Source organism: Filicampus tigris, chromosome 5, assembly GCF_054856515.1.
Source record: "Filicampus tigris isolate MCC_2025a chromosome 5, RoL_Ftig_1.0, whole genome shotgun sequence".
NCBI classification, from domain to species: domain Eukaryota; kingdom Metazoa; phylum Chordata; class Actinopteri; order Syngnathiformes; family Syngnathidae; genus Filicampus; species Filicampus tigris.
Genome location: NC_141221.1, coordinates 20,983,036 through 21,005,720, shown reverse-complemented (window position 1 = coordinate 21,005,720; position 22,685 = coordinate 20,983,036). Strand labels below are relative to the sequence as shown.

The 22,685-nt window shown below is 42.1% G+C and overlaps 2 protein-coding genes across 7 annotated transcripts in view; both read left to right on the top strand.

Annotated features, from left to right (window-relative positions):
- The window catches only part of piwil2 (piwi-like RNA-mediated gene silencing 2), a 38,257-nt gene extending 37,600 nt beyond the window's left edge, over window positions 1-657 (top strand). For all 3 annotated transcript variants that reach the window (XM_086030904.1, XM_086030905.1, XM_086030903.1), the window contains one exon: window positions 301-657. In XM_086030904.1, the coding sequence (XP_085887030.1) occupies window positions 301-457 (157 nt within the window). In that variant the 3' untranslated portion in view covers window positions 458-657. The remainder of the gene's footprint in view (window positions 1-300) is intronic.
- Window positions 658-2,715: 2,058 nt separating this feature from the next.
- LOC147147760 (poly [ADP-ribose] polymerase tankyrase-1) lies at window positions 2,716-20,924 on the top strand. 4 transcript variants are annotated; one of them, XM_086030930.1, is made up of 28 exons: window positions 2,716-3,176; window positions 3,598-3,822; window positions 4,019-4,114; window positions 5,675-5,711; window positions 8,032-8,107; window positions 9,074-9,094; window positions 10,479-10,573; window positions 10,654-10,720; window positions 10,810-10,996; window positions 11,115-11,236; window positions 12,185-12,276; window positions 12,395-12,473; window positions 12,581-12,752; window positions 12,964-13,043; window positions 13,361-13,506; window positions 13,607-13,772; window positions 13,859-14,078; window positions 15,539-15,648; window positions 15,782-15,970; window positions 16,126-16,372; window positions 16,475-16,557; window positions 16,738-16,858; window positions 16,941-17,038; window positions 18,187-18,261; window positions 18,378-18,483; window positions 19,376-19,562; window positions 19,662-19,818; window positions 19,911-20,924. In XM_086030930.1, exons 1-28 carry the CDS (start codon window positions 2,753-2,755, stop codon window positions 19,995-19,997), a joined length of 3,765 nt encoding a protein of 1,254 aa, XP_085887056.1. In that variant the 5' UTR covers window positions 2,716-2,752; the 3' UTR covers window positions 19,998-20,924. The 4 variants fall into 4 exon arrangements, with proteins under 4 accessions (XP_085887056.1, XP_085887055.1, XP_085887058.1 ...); XM_086030929.1 differs by having other exon boundaries at window positions 16,126-16,381; XM_086030932.1 differs by lacking the exon at window positions 9,074-9,094.
- Window positions 20,925-22,685: the final 1,761 nt, after the last annotated feature.

Below are 22,685 nucleotides of genomic sequence, written 5' to 3'. Positions count from 1 at the left end.
ACCCCGGAGGGGACAAGCCGAAAGGATAACAACATCACCAAGCGGACGCATGTAGATGCTAAACAATAGAGGCCCAAGTACCGATCCCTGCGGGACTCCGTAACATTACAAAAAGTCAGAAGTCTCATTGCCATGAATTACACGGTGCATCCTCTCTGAGAGGTATTACAGTGGAGTTCAACAATTCAGAGTGGATGTCCACCCATGGTTTACCATGCATCATTCAATCGTAAGACAATTTGAGTCATCATACTGTTTCAAAAGCTTCTTTTATTTACATTGACTTTCATGCTCCGACAGGCTGACCTTCAAGATGTGCCATTTGTACTGGAACTGGCCAGGCACTATTCGCGTTCCAGCACCATGCAAATATGCGCACAAACTGGCTTACCTTTCAGGCCAGTACCTTCATTCAGAACCATCCATCCAGCTGGCCGACAAGCTTTTTTTCCTTTGAAACACTGACAAGCTTTTTTTCCTTGGAAACACCAGTTCTGTTGTTGTTTGTGTTATTGTTAACATTTAACCAGTTATGGTGTAAATGAAAATGCTGTTTCCTATTAAAGTTGTTAAAAAGAATTGATAAGAACAATAGAATAGAATAAGAATTGTTAATGATTGTTTCTAGTCTTAAATAAATTTTTTGTCATATGTTGATATATATTGTCTGTATGACCTGACAGTATCCCTGTATTCTCAGAACTGCTTAACCTCACGAGGGTAAAATATCAAAATAATCTTTTAAAAAATTGTCCCTCTCCTGCTCCATCTTATGCCTCTAATTTAATTTTTAATTATTTCTAAACGTGTCACGGCGGCCACAAATGACTATTTTGGTAGTTGACTAGTCACCAATAGTAGCGATGAGTCGACTAATTGTTTAAATCGCAGCATATCGCATCAACAAGCAACTGCTCTTATAAAACCAGCACTATCTCACATCTTGAATTCTTTGAGGTATGTGCAAATTAAAAATGAAGACAATTAAGATTAGGGCCCGATTGATTAATCAGCCGGCCAATTAAATCGGCCAATTATGGGCCTTCAGACATGCCCCCCCTCCAAAAAATAAATAAATACAATGACCAAATGGCCGATGTTTGCTGATTCTTTTTAAATGTATGTACTCTAACCATTTACAGCAGTTGTACACAAGTAACACCGGTCTCATTTATGACACAAATTCATACTGTAACCTTGTATTCTTCGATATATATAATGAAATTTGTTGATTAAGGTCATTCATTCGTTGGATCCCTCATTCAAAACAAAGCAAAGAACCTCAAGTCACAGTTTGTTTAAAAATATATATCATATATACATTAAAAATATATATACAACATAGTGCAACATAAATCAAACAAATGTGTTAAATATAACACTAACTACTGGAAACACAAACACGCATATGACCAGGATTAATATCCTTATAACCTCATTATTTAAATATATTGTGCCACGTGACGCATTCTGGGAATTGAAAAGTTTTTTTAACTCATGTATTTATTGACCCCGGCTTTTTGCAGGGAATAGCGAAAATTTGTGTATAATCAATGCCCATTGAAATGCATCGGGAGGAATTATTTTATGCATTATATATTTTTTTATTAATTGGCCGATTAATCTGTAATCTGTATTTTTTTTTCTGCCCAAAAATCAATATTGGCCTCAAAAAAATCATATTGGTTGGGCAGCTCGGGCCCTAATTAAGATGATAGTACATTCGACTTTGATTAAACTTTGCAGCTTGCACAAGCATTCCTGACATGTTCATACATACACTTAAATTGAAGAACATACTGTGGTCTTAACGTCGACATAGACACTATAAACGTCGTGTCGTAAATGAATGTGGGGAAAGAATTACAGTCCCACAATCAAAAATTAAAGGGACTGGTCTTATGCTTTTAGAGTAGCACAACAGTGCAGTGTTGTTGCGATTGCACTCACTAGAAAGTAAACAATATCCCGTACGAGCAGGCGAGCAAACGCGATTGCGAACCGGAACTACGTCCACTTTCACCGGAAAGTAATGGTGGGCGATACTGGGAATTTTGGTATCAATCCGATACCAAGTAAATAGAGGGTAGTATCGGCCGATACCGATACTCTGCTTGGAAATGTTATGATCCCCTTGAGTTTGTATATTGTTTAAAAAAATAAAGAGATTCAAACCAAAAAAAGCAGCAATGTAACGAAAATACAATTAACAATGTCAACATGACTATTAAATATATCTCATTGCAAAATGTTTTGAAAATAAAGTCAGTAGTTCAAATAGTGTAAACAATACAATGTAAAAACATTGAACAGTAGAAAAAAAAATCGACTACAACTGTTTCAGAACAAAAGTCAAGAGGGTCAAACCAAAAAAGGCAGCAATGTAACCAAAATACAAATATAACAACATCAAGTTGACAACTATAATACTTTCCATTGCACAATATTTTGAAAATAAAGTCAGAAAGTGCAAATCGAGTAAACAATACAATGTGAAAACCTTTAACACTATAAAAATAAAATACTTCTACTAAAACAACTATTGTTGATTTTTTTGGGCTGAAAAGCCACTGCCAGAGTACGTTGTCTATGTGTCCGCGGGGGTGTTCTGCCAATAGTATCAATCCGAGGACATTAGTATCGATCCGATCCAAGTATTTGCTTAGAATCGACAATATTTACATTTGGATCGATCCGCCCACCCCTACCGGAAAGGCAGAGCAGTGGTTATTGTTGCTTGCGAGCTGCTGTAATGGCGGTGTCTCGTCGCTCAGCAGCGCAGCAGCAACAGAACAGCTTACAGTCTCCGCCGAGGAACAGCTCACTTTCGGGTGCTGCCTCGACGGTTGCGCCGATGGCAGTGATCAACTCACCACATGAAACTGAGCGGGAATGCAGCGGAGGGATCGAAGGCGCTCTGGCCTCTCCGGACCTGCCTGCCACGGTCCTAGCGAACAGCGCGAGCTCAAGCACGACCACCTCTGGAGGCAGCGGCGTCTCCAGCCCCGGCTCCGGGGCCACAAGCCCCGCCGATGGTATCGGCGGAGCCTTCCGCGAGTTGTTCGAAGCCTGCCGCAACGGAGATGTATCGAGAGTGAAACGGCTCGTCGACTCGGTGAACGTCAACGCAAAAGACATGGCTGGCCGAAAATCGACTCCTCTGCATTTCGCTGCGGGTATGTCTAGCTACCTAGCTAAGCTAAGCTAAGATAACGAGCTATCACTTGGCTTCATCATCATCTTAGCTAAATTGAAATCCTAGACCGGTGTTTGTGTCCACTCCACCGTGTTTCCATTTAGTTGGGTGACAAAATGTAGCCTTGTTAACTAACTAATCCCAGATGGCAGCAAAATTACGTATCTTCTGTGTCGCTCTATGTCAAATCAACAACAAACTGGCGCACAGGCTACCATTCTACGGCGTCGCATATATTAAGTTAATCTACTTTTTAACAAAAATAACTCCGTTTTTACTGACTTCCTACTCGTTGAAGACCCCTTTGTCCAATCGTATAAATTAATAATTTAGGTTGGATATACAGAAATCCTTTCCTCTATCTCTATAAGTAGCATAATCTAAAAATGATCTTTCCTCAGGTTTTGGTCGGAAAGATGTGGTGGAGCACCTCCTACAGACAGGTGCTAATGTCCATGCCAGAGATGATGGAGGACTTATCCCCTTGCACAATGCCTGCTCCTTCGGCCACGCTGAGGTTGTTGGCCTCCTCTTGTGCCAGGGTGCAGACCCCAACGCCAGAGACAACTGGAATTATACTCCTTTGCATGAGGCAGCTATTAAAGGGAAGATTGATGTGTGCATAGGTAAACTTTACTATCTGATTATGTTTTATGAAGCCTGTTCAGTTCATGCATATTGAAAGTTGTGAGTGTGTTTTTTACGGTTCGTTAAACTGCAAAATCAAAAGGTCTATAGATTAAAACTAACAACTGTCACAGTTTGGAGAACATTTGAAAGCAGAATTTTTAAGTCACTCCTGTTTTTATCCTCTAAATGTAGTGTTACTACAGCATGGAGCTGACCCAAACATCCGTAACACTGATGGAAAATCAGCGCTGGATCTGGCTGACCCCTCTGCCAAGGCAGTGCTCACCGGTCAGTTACGGTTCTTCTCTTTTATCCAAAAAGCTGTCTTTTTTTGGGGGGGGGGTGGGGGTTCAAATATTCAGATCATTTTACCATCGTCTCATTATACTCGGTTGTACGGTAATACCGTCATAAATTTTAGTAGCTTGCGCCGACCACCATGAGTCTGTCAAGTACAGGCTGGACTCTTAGCCCAAATCCGTGATTGGTGTTAGTTTACCTTTTAACCACCAAATCCCGAATCGGTTCGAATAGGTTAATGATTGTACTTTTTCTGAAAAATACATCATAATCAAAAAATGAGACATCCAATTTTGACATAATGGTAAATGAAGTGCACTTTTTGTAGTGCTTTATCTATATCATATGTTGTCTAAAGCCACAAATTCACAACATCAACCTTTTAGTTACAACTAACTTGGTATAAGCTCCAGGATCCCTCGACGTAAACCGTCAAACGGCAGAACCCAGGGTGTTCTGTCATCCATCCATGCATCCATTTTCTGAACCGATTATTCTTTTGGAACAATTTTAAATCCATCTGCTTGTCATCAAGCTGCTATCAAGCGCCTAAGATAACCTGAGTATTATTTTCATCTCCTCGCTGGCGTAGAAAGGCCAAACTCCCTTTGTATGCCGCAGTGAGAGGCCACAAATGAAGTAACAAAACATTATAGCCTACTATTAGTTTTAAATATCTATAGTGATATTAAGTTGATTACACAACTTCTCATTTATGTGCTTTCCAAAAAAAAAGTATTTTAACACTAGGAGTATGAGAGCAGTCATTTTGACTGTTTTCAAACCTATGTGTTATTACTCTGGGTATATACTGTAGATAGAAGATGCTCCTGGCCTCTTGACCTTTCCTAATTCTGTATATATTTCATTACCATGGTCCAGTTTTATGGCATTAAACGATATAAAAATAATTGCAGTATTACCGGTAGTCATTATTCCTTTAACTACAGCATCTCAGTCAATATGACGGTTGTACTTAATCTTACGCACATTACGCTCGGATGGCGCCGCTGGGTATCTAAAGCAACCAGCGGTTGCATTGAGAAACGCTGCGGGTCACCGTGATTGGTTAAAAAAAAAAAAAAATCTCATAGAGCAGAGGAGGCGTTACATCTGCTTCAAAATATTGATGAGTCTGAGGATGAATTGCTCAGCTGACTCACAGCGAGTCACAGTAAAAAAAAGTCCCCCTGGCCAGGAGGAGGAGCCGTATCGCTTGTGGTAAAATAGGCTGTTAGATGTGATAGTCCTGACGTTGTGGGTCATAGGCGCTCCACCAACTGTTTCTCATTCATTGATATGACATAATTTACATTAAATTATAGTGTAAATATCATATTAGATCCTTATGTGCTGCAGTTGGGTTTTTTTTGGGTTTGTTTGTTTTTTTAACGACGGTGCAGAAATTGACACCGTTTTGCAATTTGTAGACACGACGGGTCACTGCAATATTGCCCAACCGTACAAGGTGTATAGTTATGCCAGAGTCGAAATATTGCGAAGGTTGTTACATGCCTGGATCTAATCTAAAAATGTATCTATAAATAGGTGAATACAAGAAGGATGAACTCCTGGAAGCAGCAAGGTGAGTCTTCGCCACCATATTTTTTAAATGTTTGATAGTCGCACATATGTAGGCCTGTCAGGAAAAAAAATGTTTGAGAGAAACTATCAGGATAAACAATAATATCGGGGGGGGTTATGCCACTGATAAAATGATGATTAAAAAATGTATTAAAGTACATCCTTTTTAAGAGCAATTATATTTCAATTCTCTAGAATATTGAACATTTGCATTGGAATGTAGAACAATGAAATATATTAGATAAAAAATACAAAATATGATTCCTCTGTTAGAAAAAATGCACTTCAACAAATAACAACACATACAACCACATATTGTCTGGATTGGCAGAGTAAAATCAAATGCGTTTTATCTCCTTCAGAATGTCCTCTTTTACCTGCACAAGGCTGGAATGGCTGTTTGGGAAAATACTCTTTTTTTTTAAAGCAGCTTGTACTGGCTAACTAGTCTTCAGTTAGGTTAAAATGTGAAAGAATGATCATAGGAAGTATGTTCACAGCATTATTATTACGACAATTATTATTGTTGGTTGTGTATTTTTCTAATTCATTTTATTAACAATGCCAGATTTCTCACTGAGAAATTACATTTGTGACTAAATTGGGACAAGGTCATTTCAGTTTTCATATCTTTTTTATATTATTGTTTGGTGGTTACCTATGAAATGTTTCTAATGTAAAATAGCTACTTTGGCTCAACAAAGGTTGTTTTCCAACTGATCTAATCAATGCTCTCCGAAATCAAAGCTGAAGTTAGGGGCCATATCACGCTAAATCAACTTTTTTTTTTTAAAGCTTTTAGCCATGTTAAAATGCTAATTCCTTACCAAAGCATCCCCAAACTTGTGTTTTCTTCCATTTACCCATCTCTGAGCATTCCTGCTCTTTCCCCCTCTTGCAACAGCTCCACCCAATCCAAGATAATGATATGTGTCCTCACTTTTCAATGTCAACAAAGTACCCCCATACCGCGCCTGTAGACTAAACACGTCAACTGTCTCAGATAAGACATCAGTGAGACACTTTCATTTGTGCACTGGAGTTTGTGAGAAGTAGCTCCTTTCATACACTGGCTTACATTCACTTGAATGAGCGGTCTCCAGCCGCCATAGGTGAGCGTCGCCACTTCCCCAGCCAGGCGGTTGTGGCCCCCGCCCTCAGGGATGGCGGCTTTGGGCAGCCGCTGGCCGGGTTCAAATGCCGCAGAGTCAAGATGACGAGTCGTCGACTCTGAGGGGTGGCCAAATGAATGTGAGCTCAGAGCGGTGTGCCGTGTGGGGCTGTTTGGGACGAATAGGAAAGTGGCACTAGTCTGCCGAGTGCAGGGATGTCCACTTTTTGTAAAGAGGGCCAGATTTGGTGAGGTATACCGTGGGTAGGGAAAGTATTCAGACCCCTTTAAATGTTCTATTTTCTGTCATTGCAGCCATTTGCCAAAATCCAAAAAGTTCATTTTATTTCCCATTAATGTACACTCGTCACCCAATCGTGACAGGAAAAATAAGTTCAAGGGGTCTGAATACTTTCCGTACCCACAGTTCACGTGTGGGAGCCTGACCATTCAGCTTCCAGTTGCTTTAATGTTCATAGTGTTCGTTACCAGTCACCTTGTCGTAGTTTGCATGTTTCGTCTGGTAGTGACGCTTGATATTGAAATCCTTGAAAACAGTCTCAGTCTCTTAGTGAACTAGGCAGACAGTTGTTTTGTACATCAATGGGAAAAAAAATCTGCCAATTTCCACTCTCAACTTTCTTTTTCTTCGCTACATTGACTATTTTAGAAATATCCAGGAAAGGGCCACACAGAGGTCATGCAGCAATGAGTTCACTCTGACACCTAAAACGACTTTGTGAGTGGTGTGTTCGGTCTGGGAGGCAGCGGGGGCATGGCTCGGAGCGCATTTCTAAAACCACCCAAGAGTGCGGCCACGGGTCTGCTGCCATCTTCTGGTGAAATGTATATATGTATATTTTCTACTGTGGTCAACACTACTGATGGGCTATACATTATTAATTTTATGGCAGACGCTACAGGCCAGTGGAAATTTGAACACGGCCCGCATTTGGCCACCGTGCTGCACATTGGACATGCCCGGCATAGTGAGCAAGCATTGTGAAGGCCTAGTGATAACCAATGTAGTGAAAAAATGTATTGTCCATTTTATTCATCGACCGATAAGTCGATATCGTAATTGTCGTGACAGGCCTACATATATACACTTTGAGTTAGGATAGCTGCTGCAACATTATGATATTATTGCCTTTGAATTAGGAAATGAAAGTTAAGTTTATTCAACTACTGTATGTAATTATCTTTCCAGGAGTGGAAATGAAGAGAAACTGATGGCTCTCCTGACTCCATTGAATGTTAACTGTCATGCCAGTGATGGTCGCAAGGTAAATTAAATCAAATCCATCAAATAACCACAAATGGTTATCATGAAACCATTGATATAATGTACTGTTGCCGTCTGTATACAGTTTTTCTCTCCTATATGTATGCTCGGACACTGCATAAAGCAGTATTAGTTGTATTTAATCTTAATATTCATGGTTGATTATTATGCATGGTCCATGCATCCTCTCACTTAAACGTGTCTGGTTTTTTTTCTTCACGTTGCAACATCTGAAGTTTCTCTCAGATGCCTAATTCATCTTCTCCTTTGTGTTATTTTGGCATTGACTTTTTGTCTACTTTTAGGAACTTTTATTTCACAGTTCTGTCCTTGAGTGCTTCTCTGGATGTTTAATTTCAACACAGTGTGTCTCATGAGAGATATCGTCGCCGTTTTCTCCATAATGGCCTTTTATAGGCCACCGGCATGTGGAATTTTTTTTGTAGTGCAAGATTAATTGTCTAAAGCCAAATCACAGTGCATTTGACAGTGTTTTCCTGGTGTCATTGTAAAGCACTACTAATGTTGATGTCATACAGAGACTACCCCACCCCCGACACCACCACCAGGAGGGCATTTTTGTTTTTGTTTTGAAAAACACATTAAAATGTGCATTCATAATATGCATTGCCCTGGATTGCGAACAGTTTACTGCATCGTCACTAGCTTGTTTCATCCATTTCTTGTCATTTTTTTCTGTAGGTTTTCATTATGCCTGCATGGACTAATCCATTTAGGTTTCATTTGTTCCGGCATATAAACACCGTATACCACTCTCGTGCACCTTCAAGCTGTTTAGCCTAAATCTCACCGCATGTTTGACCGATCAAATGGTGATTGATGGACTAGGCCTTGTTTTCAGTCTTTTAGAGGGGAGAATAGATTTATCTGTGACCCGATGCTGCCGTTTAGTAATTTTTTTTTTCATTTTGTTTTCTGTGTGACTCTGGCAACATTTGTCGATCAGTCAACATCTCAAAAAATGCTGGTAAGTTGACCTTGATAGCTGCCACTTGATTGATGCACTGTTGTGGTCTTTTATTTTTCCCCCTTTTTAATCCATTGTTTTATTTGACCAATAAGCTGGCTGTCACTCGATTAATTGCACATCATGGGTGTGTGGGTCACTCATGTATCACACCCTGATGCTCCTCTGTATGTGTGTGCGGGTTTGCGTGTGGCATGTGAGTGTTTGGATTGTGTCAGTGTTGACAACTCCATGTCTTTGGATTTACAGAGGAGCTCAGTTTGTCTCACTGCCTGCTTTCTTCAGCATCTGTCTTCTCTGTTCACTCACCCACAACATCATTCACCCAGCCTCCACACAGTTTCTGATCTGGCTTATCTTTTTTTTTCTTCTTGACATGATATCTGACAGTTACTCGTGCATGCCCAAAGCAATGTGTGAAATGTGTCTACTGCACATGCCCCAATGAATCGGTTGGTATTCAGGAATGACTTTTACCTGTTTGTCGAGCACCATGCTTTCCTCGATGTTATCTCACACTGGACATTGCCATTGCACAGCAAGTTCTGTCACCTAGGATTTGCAGTTTGAATATTTCCTTTACAAAATATTCCTGCTTGGAAATTGGATTTGGATTGACTATTTCAGTTGTCCCCCCCACCCCCCACCCCCCGCCCACAAAACATCCCTGCATGGAAATTTGGTTGAGAAGGACTATTTGATTGCAAGCTTCATCTATGTTACACACTGTAAAAACAACAACTGCACTTGGATTTACAGCTCTTCTTTCACTAACATTTTTTCTTGGCTGAAATACATTTTGGTTTAAGTACTTAAGCTTGAATATGCTTCCTTAAGCACTGCATTTTATGGCCTCTTTGCATGGTATAATTTTATCAAATCCAAATTAGAACTGGCCAAACGATTGCTTAATCAATACTTGAGACGGATGAAATGAGAAGGTATTGATGTCATTAATCTCTACGTTTCATTTGAGGTTCTGGGTAGCCCAATGGAAGCAGCCGTTGTGCCCCAACTGTAACATCTACCAATCCAGTTTTATAATTTTATACTTGTAGGTTCTGTCAGCTGCCCATGTGAACAAATTCAGTTTTGTACTGCAGAACAGTTCATGTAGATGTCATCAAATGAAATTAGCCTTGTTAGTTCTCACTTCTGACAGAAATATGGACAGCATGTTAAGTTTTGCCCACACCTCCACTGACTTGGCACCATCATATTGCATCATTCATCTGCAGCTCACCTAGCATAGCCGGCCGAATCTCATTGGCTGTGGCTCTAATCAGCCGCCTGCTCCTATGGCCATCGAAGGCAACGCACAGTCAAGCAGCCGACCAGCCAGGTTTCTTTGCATTTGTATTAATAAGACGTGCTTTTTTTACAGTCGACGCCTCTCCACTTGGCTGCTGGCTACAACAGAGTCCGCATTGTCCAGCTTCTCCTGCAGCACGGAGCTGATGTTCACGCCAAGGACAAGGGGTGAGCGCTACGATGACCTTCTTGAGCACTTGACAATGGACATGATCACAAACTCTAACCTGACTATGTTGTGACTGCAGCGGCCTGGTTCCACTTCACAATGCTTGTTCCTATGGTCACTTTGAGGTTACTGAGCTCCTGCTTAAAGTAGGTTCAAGTTCACTGGCATGCATTTCTAATTTTGAATGATGTGAAAACCTCCCCATGTTGCTTGTGTTTTGCCCACACCCCTGCAGCACGGTGCCTGTGTCAACGCTATGGACTTGTGGCAGTTCACGCCTCTCCACGAAGCAGCATCCAAGAACCGCGTGGAAGTTTGCTCCTTGTTGCTGAGCCACGGGGCCGACCCGACCCTACTCAACTGTCACAGCAAGAGTGCTGTGGACATGGCCCCCACTCCAGAGTTGAAAGAGAGGTTAACCTGTGAGTCCTCTTGAGCAGCCACGACCGAAATCGCTAAATATATCTTAACAATCAGGCTGTCATCACCCCAAGTGATTTGTTTTTGGGTCCCTTCATTTTGTCTTTTCATTCTGTAAAGATGAGTTCAAAGGACATTCACTGCTCCAAGCAGCCCGAGAGGCAGACATGACCAAAGTGAAGAAGACCCTGGCTTTGGAAATCATCAGCTTTAAACATCCTCAAACCAATGAGACAGCTCTGGTCAGAACCATGCCACTTCCATACTTGAATGTTATATTCCAGTACTGCAGAGAGTTTTGGGTAACTTGCGCGTTACAGTGGATACTCCACTATAATTATAAAGTTATTTTAATGTTCTACGGAATAATGACTTATAGGGATGTCACAATATCGGCTATATCGTGATATCGCCACAGTTGGGCGTTCTGTCGATCTGACGGACCGGTCCGTTTATCCATCACTGACGGATGCCCGTTTTGCTGACGATTGACGAACGACGGATTTTCTTTTTTTTTTTTTTAAATAGACGGAAACCCCTTTATTTAGTTCGTCGTCCGTCTGCAGTCCATCATAGGTCTATTTTTCGCAGTGAGGCTTCGATGGTGAGCGAGCGTGGGGAGGAATATAGTGCGTTGTTGTTGCTTGGGGGACAGATTTGAGTGAGGGACCAGGCTGCCAAAGCAAGCAGGAAGGCTTCCAAAGTGCAGTGAGTCACTCTTTCTGTTAAAATATCGTCCATCAGGGGGGACAGGGAGGACACACACCCGTTTGAAAATAGTGGCGGACCGGCCTATAGACGAGTACTATTTTTTCTCCCTGGAGAAAAAGGCGAATGACTAATGACGGAAGGGTACCCGTGCTGCAGATGGATGACGAATAACGGATGCTCAATTTTTTGTAAAATGCCTAACTCTGGATATCACGATATTAATTGCCACGCTATATCGTCATCGTCATGTCACGATATTAATAGCAAATCTATTGAAAAGCCCAAGTTGCTTTCCATTTGTGCAGTTCCAGCACCCTCTGGTGGCTAGTTTATTAGTGCAATGTAATTTGATGCCATCAATGTTTAAGACCCACGCTAATCGGTTCAGGTTCGTGAGGTTCATATCATGATATCGTATCGTGACATTTTTTTTTTTTTTATGTGTGGCCCCTATACTCATTTTCTTTTTTCATTTAAAGCATTGTGCTGTGGCCTCCCCCCACCCAAAAAGGAAGCAAGTGACTGAGTTGCTACTGCGTAAAGGTGCCAACATTAACGAGAAGAACAAAGAGTAAGTCCAGAGCTTGTTTCAACACTTGACATTTTGATGTTTTAACTATTGATACATGTCACAAACGGGTCACACTTTGAGATGCAAATGGGCTAACTTGTTCTGTTGTGTGTCACAGCTTTATGACTCCTCTCCATGTTGCTGCTGAGAGAGCTCACAATGACATTCTGGAGGTGCTGCAGAAACACGGTGCAAAGGTTAGCTTTTCTGATACTTGGTTTTCCCAGAAGTCTTTGCAGTAACCTTCTAAGATTCCGGAAAGGTTGTTTCACCCCCGGTCCTCTCCTTCCTTGTCTGACCTCAGGTGAACGCTGTGGACACTCTAGGACAGACGGCGTTGCACCGGGCTGCTCTGGCTGGTCACATCCAAACCTGCAAGCTGCTGCTGAGCTATGGGGCCGACCCGTCCATCGTGTCACTGCAGGGCTTTACCGCTGCCCAGATGGGAAATGAAGCCGTGCAACAGATTCTCAACGGTAATCACATTTTGGTATTTGTGGGAGGGCTGGACGATTATTGAAAAACTAATGCTCACAATTATTTTGATTGAGATTGAAATCATGATAATTAAAACTATTTTTCATGTAAAGCCTACTTCTGCGTGAGTTAAGAAAAATTCAGTTCAGGATTTGGTTCTTAATTTATTATTAGCTCTTCGTTTGAATCAACTATTTTATTTTCTTCCAGAAAATGTTCCCACACGAAACTCCGATGTGGACTACAGATTTCTTGAGGCAGCCAAAGCAGGAGATCTGGACACAGTGCAAGTGAGTTGGTTCCATAATGCGTTTTCATTATTTTTTTCTATAACCTTTTCTACTGGTAACAATATTTCCGGTCAATGTGTAGTGTCGTAATCAGCTATTGATTTCACATTTTACCTTGAACCTTCAGGAGAAGACATTTGATAGGTGATTCTTATTTTCCCAAGGGTCTGTTCTTTTCTTTTGAATGTAACACTCAGAATAGAAACTTTCTGCCAGACTTATAGCCTTCCATTCATTACGCCCTCTTTCTCACCATCAAACTATCACTTAAAATCTCTCGCAATATTCATAGTTGTAATGTTGTCTCTGTGTGGCAGCAACTGTGCACGCCTCAAAATGTAAACTGTCGCGATCTGGAGGGCCGCCACTCCACTCCCCTTCATTTTGCTGCTGGTTACAACCGAGTGGCTGTGGTGGAATATCTGCTTCACCATGGAGCTGATGTCCACGCGAAGGACAAGGGGTGCGTTTCTTTACAGTGTTGATTTGCCATGAGTGAAAATATCCGTAGAGACTATCTTTGTGCAGAATAGATTTTTACTTTTTTTTACTCCTCTCGCCAGCGGCTTGGTTCCCCTTCACAATGCTTGCTCGTACGGCCACTATGAAGTCGCTGAGCTGCTGGTAAGACATGGAGCCTCAGTCAATGTCGCCGACCTGTGGAAGTTCACCCCACTTCACGAGGCAGCAGCCAAGGGAAAATATGAGATTTGCAAATTGCTGCTCAAAGTGAGAAGCCTTTCAATCATTGACGGGTAAATTGTACGATGGGGAAAATTAATTGGATGACTTTTTTTAAACCCCTCTATATTCAGCATGGCGCAGACCCTTCCAAGAAGAACCGCGATGGCAACATGCCACTCGACATGGTGAAGGATGGAGACACTGACATCCAGGACCTTCTGAGGGGTGATGCTGCCCTGCTGGATGCGGCCAAAAAAGGTTGCCTGGCTCGTGTCCAGAAACTTTGTTCCCCAGAGAACATCAACTGTAGAGACACTCAGGGCCGCAACTCCACACCACTCCACCTTGCAGGTAATGGGCTCCGACTGCTTTTGCGCATTTCTGGTTTTGTCACAGGTGAATCAAAGTTAGATGTGCCAATCTGGCATTTATAAAGAAAATTAGCCCCCTTTTTTGGTATTTGTACAATGCGTTTTTAAAAGGCAGTTTTAAGGAAATTACTGGAGCATCTGTGAGTCAAATTTTACTGTAGTGTCACTGGGTTAAAAGTGATAACAGAAAATCAGAACTCACCAACCGCACCTATAAGCAAACATACCGTATTTTTCGGATCATAAGGCGCACTAAAAATCCTTCAGTTTTCTCAAAAATCGACAGTGCGTATATATGGGTTAAAGTCAGCTTTTCAATTTGTCGTCTTTAGATCCTTCCTATTATGTTAGCGTTGTCATTCTCTCTAATCACTACCTGGCATCTATGTTTAAATCGTCGTCGGAACAAGGACTACTTGCTTGGTCAGTGGACCGTTTCTGGCTGCGTATTTCCATTATTAAAATGTGGGATAATATCATTGTGGTCTGTGGGACCGAGAGGTAAACGTTAAGTTAAATTCCTTCCTATTTACTTTCACATTCATGGGCATCTGTTTTCGTCATACTGGAACTAAAACTACTTTCTACTTTCATGTGTGAGAATCATGGGAAATGTAATCCTACTAGCCCAATGCTGCGGTCACCGAGATTCCCAAAGCTTTTCTGCCTGCCTATTTACAACGTTACAATGTGGGACTGGACTAGCGCAAGGTAAACAACATAGCCAGCTTCCAATAGCTGCTGAGACCAAGCAAAAAATTTTACTGATGAGTGTATTGACTTATGTGCATCTCTTGAACTGTCAACCATGATAGCGTTTAGCCAATGTAAAAACATAACCACCGGTCACCAGATTGACTAGCGACGTTCAAACTTTTTTTTTTTGTCTGTTGGAGGATCCCCTCCACCCTCCAAAACAACCAGCATGTAATTACACGGCGAACAAAAGCAAGCGAGACATGAGGCGCGACCCGATGTTTTCCGCCGGTCTGAACGTAGCATAATAGCACTAAATCTATCAAATGAACAACAAGAGTACACTTAGAATAAACAATTTCACATGTAATGCTTCACAAAAACAATGTTCCTTATGACCTTATGCGTCTTCTGTGTGATTTAAAAAGAAATAAACAAAATAACCCCGTTCATTGATATTGTTCATTGATTGTAGTATCAATCTATATGTGGACACCATATCAAAAATGTTAGTCACCTGATGCTGTGGCATGACCTCAAAAGAGCAATACACACCAGACATCTCAAGAATTTTGATGAACTGCAACAATTTTCTAAAGAGGAATCGTCCAGAATTCGTCTTGATCGTTGTGCAGGTCTGATCTCCAATAAGTGTTCTCACAGGCTTTTTTCCTCTCACTGTGGTTTATACTTGAGTTTCTGTGCTTGTTAAAATGTTTGTACTGATTCCTGTTTTCTCCTTAGCTGGCTACAACAACCTTGAAGTGGCTGAGTATCTGCTGGAACACGGGGCAGACGTCAACGCTCAAGACAAAGGAGGTCTTATCCCCCTCCATAATGCTGCTTCCTATGGCGTGAGTTTCAACCTACGGCGCTCTTAAGGCATTTAGTAGCTTCAGTGCCTTCTTTCGTGTATTGAAAAATCGACTTTTTTGTCAGCGCAATAAAAACTGCGCCTTGTGCTCTGTTGTCTTCCCGCTCTGACAGCATGTTGACATTGCTGCCCTGCTCATCAAGTACAATACGTGTGTGAATGCCACAGACAAATGGGCTTTCACACCCCTGCACGAGGCGGCCCAGAAGGGTCGCACACAACTCTGTGCCCTTCTGCTGGCTCATGGGGCTGATCCAACCATGAAGAACCAAGAGGGCCAGACAGCCCTGGACCTGGCCACGGTAACATCACCTTCGAAGCTTTCACTCTCGCCCATGTGTAGCCCATTACAGATATGAGTGCATCTCATCCTCATCTGATCTTGTCTTTCATCCCATAAGGCGCGATTTGATTTCTGCTCTTTAAACTGGAGCACGTTCTGTTGTTGCGCCTTTAGGCCGACGACATCCGGGCCCTTCTTATGGACGCCATGCCGCCAGACGCTCTCCCGGTCTGCTTTAAGCCACAAGCCACAGTGGTCAGCGCCTCAGTCATCTCTCCAGCCTCCACACCATCCTGTTTATCAGCCGCCAGCAGCATAGACAACCTGGACGGGCCGCTCAATGAGCTGGCCAGCGGTGCTGCTGCTGGGAGCTCTGGAGTGGCAGATGGAGCCGCAGGCACTGACCGCAAAGAAGGAGAATGTAAGATTCGTAAGTCTGCCTTTTGGGTCCTCACAAATTTGTCTCAGAAGGTGGTTAACAAATACTACTTTCATTTATTGATTTTTTTTTTTTCCTAAATAGTGAAAATGCTGGACATGAACATCAGTCAATTCCTGAAGAGTTTGGGCCTGGAGCACTTGAGGGACATATTTGAAAGAGAGCAGGTGAGAAATAAATAAAATGTAAAAAATGTGAAATTTAATATAAACCCTAATGTACAATTTGGCGACTTGTTAGCTCACTGTATTAAATTTGTCAGCAAAGTCCCTTTTTAGGCACAAATGCATTAGATGCAGCTGATTTCAAGCATCAGTCCATCAACTTCTTTTTTTGTTTGTTTTTAGATCACTTTGGATGTCCTTGTTGACATGGGTCATGAGGAGCTGAAGGAAATCGGAATCAATGCCTACGGGCACCGACACAAACTTATCAAGGGTGTAGAGAGGCTACTGGGTGGTCAGCAAGGTGAGAAGGCCCGTTTGAGGTCATTGCCATTTGTAAATGTTTCTCTTGAGCAATTTAAGCACTTTTTCTCTCTCTTCCACAGGTGCCAATCCATATCTGACATTCCACTGTGCCAACCAGGGCACCATCCTCATAGACCTCGCCCCGGATGACAAGGAGTATCAGTCGGTGGAAGAGGAAGTAAGTTAGGCCAACTTAATCTACCGTTCAGGTAGATGGTGGTCCGCACTTACTAGGACTGTACAAAATACACTGACCGGACAGTTTATTAGGTACCCGCTCACTCTGTCGGTAGAGGCAGAATGCAGACCTATTCCAAGGCTAAACAACAAAACAAATGTGTGAATCCACACTTTTATCAGCAACACGTCATGGGTGCCATAATGATCTGTTAAACCAATTCTGTCTAATCCTTCTTACAGTGAAGCAAAGTGACTCCTTGGCTGAGATATCTTATAAGGGAAGTCACCCCAAAATTAGTTTTTAGAATAATATGTTCAATGCAGCCCCACTAGTCTAAACACGGCATTCTGATTGATATTGTGGGCAGAGTATGAGTTAAGTAGTATGTCCACCATCCATCTCAGAGGGTGGCCATTTTGTCATTTGCTGTCGACTGAAAATGGCATCACGGTTGCTCCGGGTTCAGGTAACAAGCAATCATGGCTCAGCTTCAGAAAACAGGTGAGCCGTGATTGGCTGTTACCTGAGCGACCGAGATGCCATTTTCGGTAGACAGCAAGTGACAAAATGGCCCCTGAGATGGATTAAAAACAGGTGGATTTTGTGCTTAACTCATACTCCATAAATGCAATATTAATCAGAATGCTGTGTTTAGGTGCACAGAACATACCATTGGAAAGAAATTTTTATGTTGACTTCCGCTTTAATGCTCCGTTCTGATTTACACTGTCAGTGTTTTTTGTTGAGTATAATATTTATGGAAAAAATGTGAGAGCATCCTTGCTTGTTCAATTTCTTGTTCATTTTAATGCCTGTTATCGCTGAATGGTTATTACTGGAAGAATGCAGTGAACACAACAAAAATGCAGCTGGTTTCTTAATACTTTGTTCTATTTGACATAGTTAAGCTTAATTGTATTCCTTTTGATTTTGGTTTTTATCAAGAAAACCATTTAAAATGGCTAGATAGCAGTTGTCAAGCTATTATTATAGTTGATAAAATAAATACCAGGCGTTCACAAACAACTAAAGGAACAAGGGTGGTTCAACCCATTAAGGCTGGGAGTGCAGAATCGTTTTTCTACCCTTAAAGCCTGGAAAGCATGGAAAACTCATCATTAAGCAGGTTTTTAATTGTCTCTCAGATGCAGAGCACCATCAGGGAGCACAGAGATGGAGGCAACGCGGGTGGCGTGTTCAGCAGATACAACATCATCAAGGTCTCAAGTCTTTTCTCACCTCATATTTAGTTCAACTTCCTGCCAAAGGAGTTTCCGCCTTCCAGCGTGAGGGTTGTTGCATTTTGTCTTGTCAAAGATACATATTTGGCCCACAGATCCAAAAAGTGGTGAACAAGAAGTTGAGGGAACGTTACACACACAGGCAGAAGGAGATCGCCGACGAGAACCACAACCACCACAACGAGCGCATGCTGTTTCACGGTACGCGCGTCTGCCCAGCTGCAGTCTGTCGGACTTTCGGAGCGCCGCCGGTCCTCTCGGGTGACCGTGCCGTGCATTCGTGCGCTTGCAGAATGCGTTGGTAATCGGCTTTCGTGAGGTAAAATATGAATCGTATGCAAATAGGGTTGAAAATTCAGGACACTTTCAAAGTTGGAGACTTTAGCATTCCCATGGAATTTATGGAAGGAGAGCAGGAATTTACCAAATTGAAGCTTTGCTCTTAATGGGGAACTTAGATTTAGTTGCGGAAAATATATTGTAGTAGAATCTTGAAGGAGAGCAGCCCCAACTTTCAAGTTATGACCTGTTGATAGCTCCATTTTTCTCTTCTCTCTATCCCGCCCCCAAATTATGTTACGCACCCGTCTAGGATTGGAAGCGTACATACACGGAACAAAAATGATGCGTTAAGGTACAAGGTTTATTAACAAAAAGAGGCCAGAAGCAAAAGGGATTTACAAGGATCAAAGTTGACACAAAATCCAAAAATGGGTCAAAAGTAAAAGGTCGCAAAAGCTGACACGCAAACTAAGGATACGCTCTGAACTGACTAATACACACTAACAATATATTCACCCGCACAATCCTTGACAAAACGGCCAGGCCGTAACAGTTTGACTCTGTTGCGAGTCAAAGTTTGAGGTACAAGCAGGCATAAGGTAAGTCATTAATGTAATGAAGTGTGGGGGAAATGTCGCAATGAAGCTACTGTAATGCCCTCACATGTGGGCAAGGAGAGCAATCTATTTTGCACCATGTCTGCCTATGACAAAACAAAATGTTGAAATAAATGCCTTTCATTTGGTACTTTAGCATGAAATTGTCCTGGACAGATCTGTTGTGCATCATCTTGACAAGTGTCCTCCCTCAGGTTCCCCATTCATCAATGCCATCATCCACAAAGGCTTCGATGAGCGTCACGCCTACATTGGTGGAATGTTCGGGGCGGGCATCTACTTTGCTGAGAACTCCTCCAAGAGCAACCAGTACGTTTACGGCATCGGCGGAGGCACAGGCTGCCCGACACACAAAGACCGCTCCTGCTACTTGTGCCACAGGTGAACTAGCCGCGTCGCAAACGAGGTCCGAGTGTTTTGGGTGTGCTGCTCTTGAGCGAGGTCAGGGTCGAACGCTTTCTTTTGCTGTGCCGCTCGCAGGCAGATGCTGTTCTGCAGGGTGACTCTAGGAAAGTCCTTCCTCCAGTTCAGTGCCATGAAAATGGCCCACGCTCCCCCAGGGCACCACTCAGTGATCGGGCGGCCGAGCGTTAACGGCTTGGCCTATGCAGAGTATGTGATATACAGAGGAGAGCAGGTACGTTTTCGATCAAGATGCAGCGCTAACACCACGGAACATTCATAGCTGATTTTTGTGTTTTGTTTCCCCGCCCTCTCCATTTCCCTCAGGCCTTCCCGGAGTACCTCATCAGCTATCAGATCTTAAAACCAGAGAGTGCAGCCCAGTCTTCTGCAGGAGCTGAGCAGAAGTCATAGTTGGTCCAAGACTGACTCCACGCTAGTTCCTCCTTTCCCGTGACACATTTCCAGTTTTCCCTCCAGTGGTGACCAGTGCGTAGAGAGCAGATATGCAGTGTAATACGCTTCTGTCTCATTTTACTTCTTGTGCATCAGTTGCATGTTGTTAACACAGGAGCATGTAAGGCCCTCTGGTTTATGGCTTACTTCTCTTGTTAGTTTGCCACCCTTCTTAACTCCGTTGCCCGAAGACTGTGGAGAACCACCAACCTCCTCATATCTCTTTCGACACACGCGTTGCGTTTTCAAATTATGTGGACTAGGAATGCAAACATATCTGGGTTCATGCTGTACAGAAGATTTCATGCAAACGCTATCAATGAAAACAGTTGCTAACCTGTGATGTTCACTCTGAATTTCCAGGACAACACTACAGTTTTGAATTCTTTTTAGTCATGTTGCACAAGCCATCGGGAAGGATCGGATACTTTTACTCGGCATTACAATATAGTCATGCATGAGAGTACGCTCGGTAACACGGCTTGATTGCAGTGCACGACACCCTAATAATATGAGGGATAGTGTACACACACGAATGCTGTACATTTAAAGCATTATATATGACAGAATAGCTTAGTAAGTGGAAACATGCTTGTGATGTTTTAAAACCTGATTGCCAGTGAACACATCAAAGCATCCCTCCTGTCACCGTTGGTCTTCTTTTATGCATACGGATTTGCACTTTTACATAGGAACCTATTTAAGTTATTTTGAATAAATGGAAAATCTTCAGGAAAAAATATTTGTACAGGTTGTGTAAATGGTTGTTTATAACTGTTGCTGTTTAACAGTATCTTGAGTTGAACATAAAAGGATGTGGTGTTACTTTTATGCCTTCTGTAATCTCCCTTTTCTTTTTTTTAAATAAATGTCACACTAACAGTTCATTGTGCTTTCTTTTCATTCAAATCTGACATTCCATTTGGCTGCAAAGTAAATACAATTTAATCTAGTTCTCTAGTGAATACATTTGTGTAGTACAGTTGTCATTTACATCAAAAGTTTGTGTTCAGGATAACAGCATATTTATAAAACGTAAGCAAAGATCAAAGTTCTTGTAATAATAGCATACGTTTGCATTTTCCAAATGCATTGGGAACACTAAACAGTCTATTCCAAATTAAAACATTTTTCAAATATGTTAACCCTTTTAAAAAAAAAATGAAGACAGCTGGGATAGTGCTCCAGCACACCCCGCGACCCTTGTGAAGATAAGCGATCGATGGGTGGAAGAAATAATCCCTTTCCATTTTTTTTCTTTGCCAAGTCAAATATTAACTGCATAAAATTCCTGTGAATCACTCAACTAATAAGTTGGAATGACATTCTCATCTTAACACTGCTTCACGTCAAGTTCCAGCACCTCTGAGCAGGTATTCCATACCAGGTCAAAACAGCATTTTTTTTTTTCACTCCACACATTTTTACGAATTCGGCTGGCCACTCAATGATAATAATTTCTGTTGTATTCAAACAAATCCGCAGTCCCTGGTATAGGCCCAGCACTACAGCATTCATCAGTCGCTTGCCGATCTTCACAGTGTCTTGTGGCTCAAGAGTTCAATCGGTTGTGAGCTTGTGGGGGCTTCTTGACGAAAGCTTGGATTCACATTGACACAGTCTGATTGTTGCAGTGCTCACAGAGGTTTTTGTTTACTTTGCCAGGAGCTGCTCATCTGCTGAGTCTTGGCTATTCGATCAATTTGAATTGTAGTTTTGTGTAATCCTCCATGTATTTCAGGTTTTGCTTGCATGGTGAAATCAATTTATTAAATTTGATTTCACCATGTTTCGTTGTGTGTTGCGGGTAAAGGCTACAGACCTGTCGCACTAGTAGCGATCCACACACTCCCCCCAACTAAGGAGATGAGACGCTGCCTCCCAGCAGACTTGCCTTTATCGACAAAGCATCTTGAAACTAAAACACAAACTGTTTGTGGCTGAAGCAGACAAGAAGACACGTGTGTTTTAATCAAGCACTTTATTTACGATCACCAATAAAGCAAAGTAACAAACTACACTGCCTCTTTGTCATGTTCGTCTTCAATTTCAAACCACGTTGACTTTGCAAACTCTGTCCCAATGGATGACATCATGAAGTTAGTGGTAGTAAACACTGGTGGGTTGGGGGGTCATTTGTTCTGTTTGAGTGTCATTACACAGCCCACGTGGAATGTTAGCGGTGTAAGTGACCACTTCACGAGGGATGCCATCCATCTCCCTAATTACATTTTTTTTTTCTTTCTTCATGGAACTGAGGATGAGCGGCTCGGGTAATGGCCGGATAGATGTTTTTTTGACTGCACCCACTTCCCAACTGTTGGCTATAATCCAATAAATACACAACAAAATTTCAAATTTTCTCGGTAAAGATGGGCGAGTGGTATAAGAAGTGGTTTGATGCTCCGGAGACCAGGGTTCGGGCCTCACTCTTTGCTCCATCTACAAATTAGATGGAGACCAAAGCAAGAATCGATCCTGGGTCTCCTAAAGACCAAGTCACGACACCAACCATTAGGCCATGTCAGATCTTTTTGATTAACACGTTTGGATGTATCTATACATTAATTCACACATTTGCATTTTCATTGCATCATATCTGATGTATACTACTAAGACAGACAACGACGACAGTCAAGTGGAGTA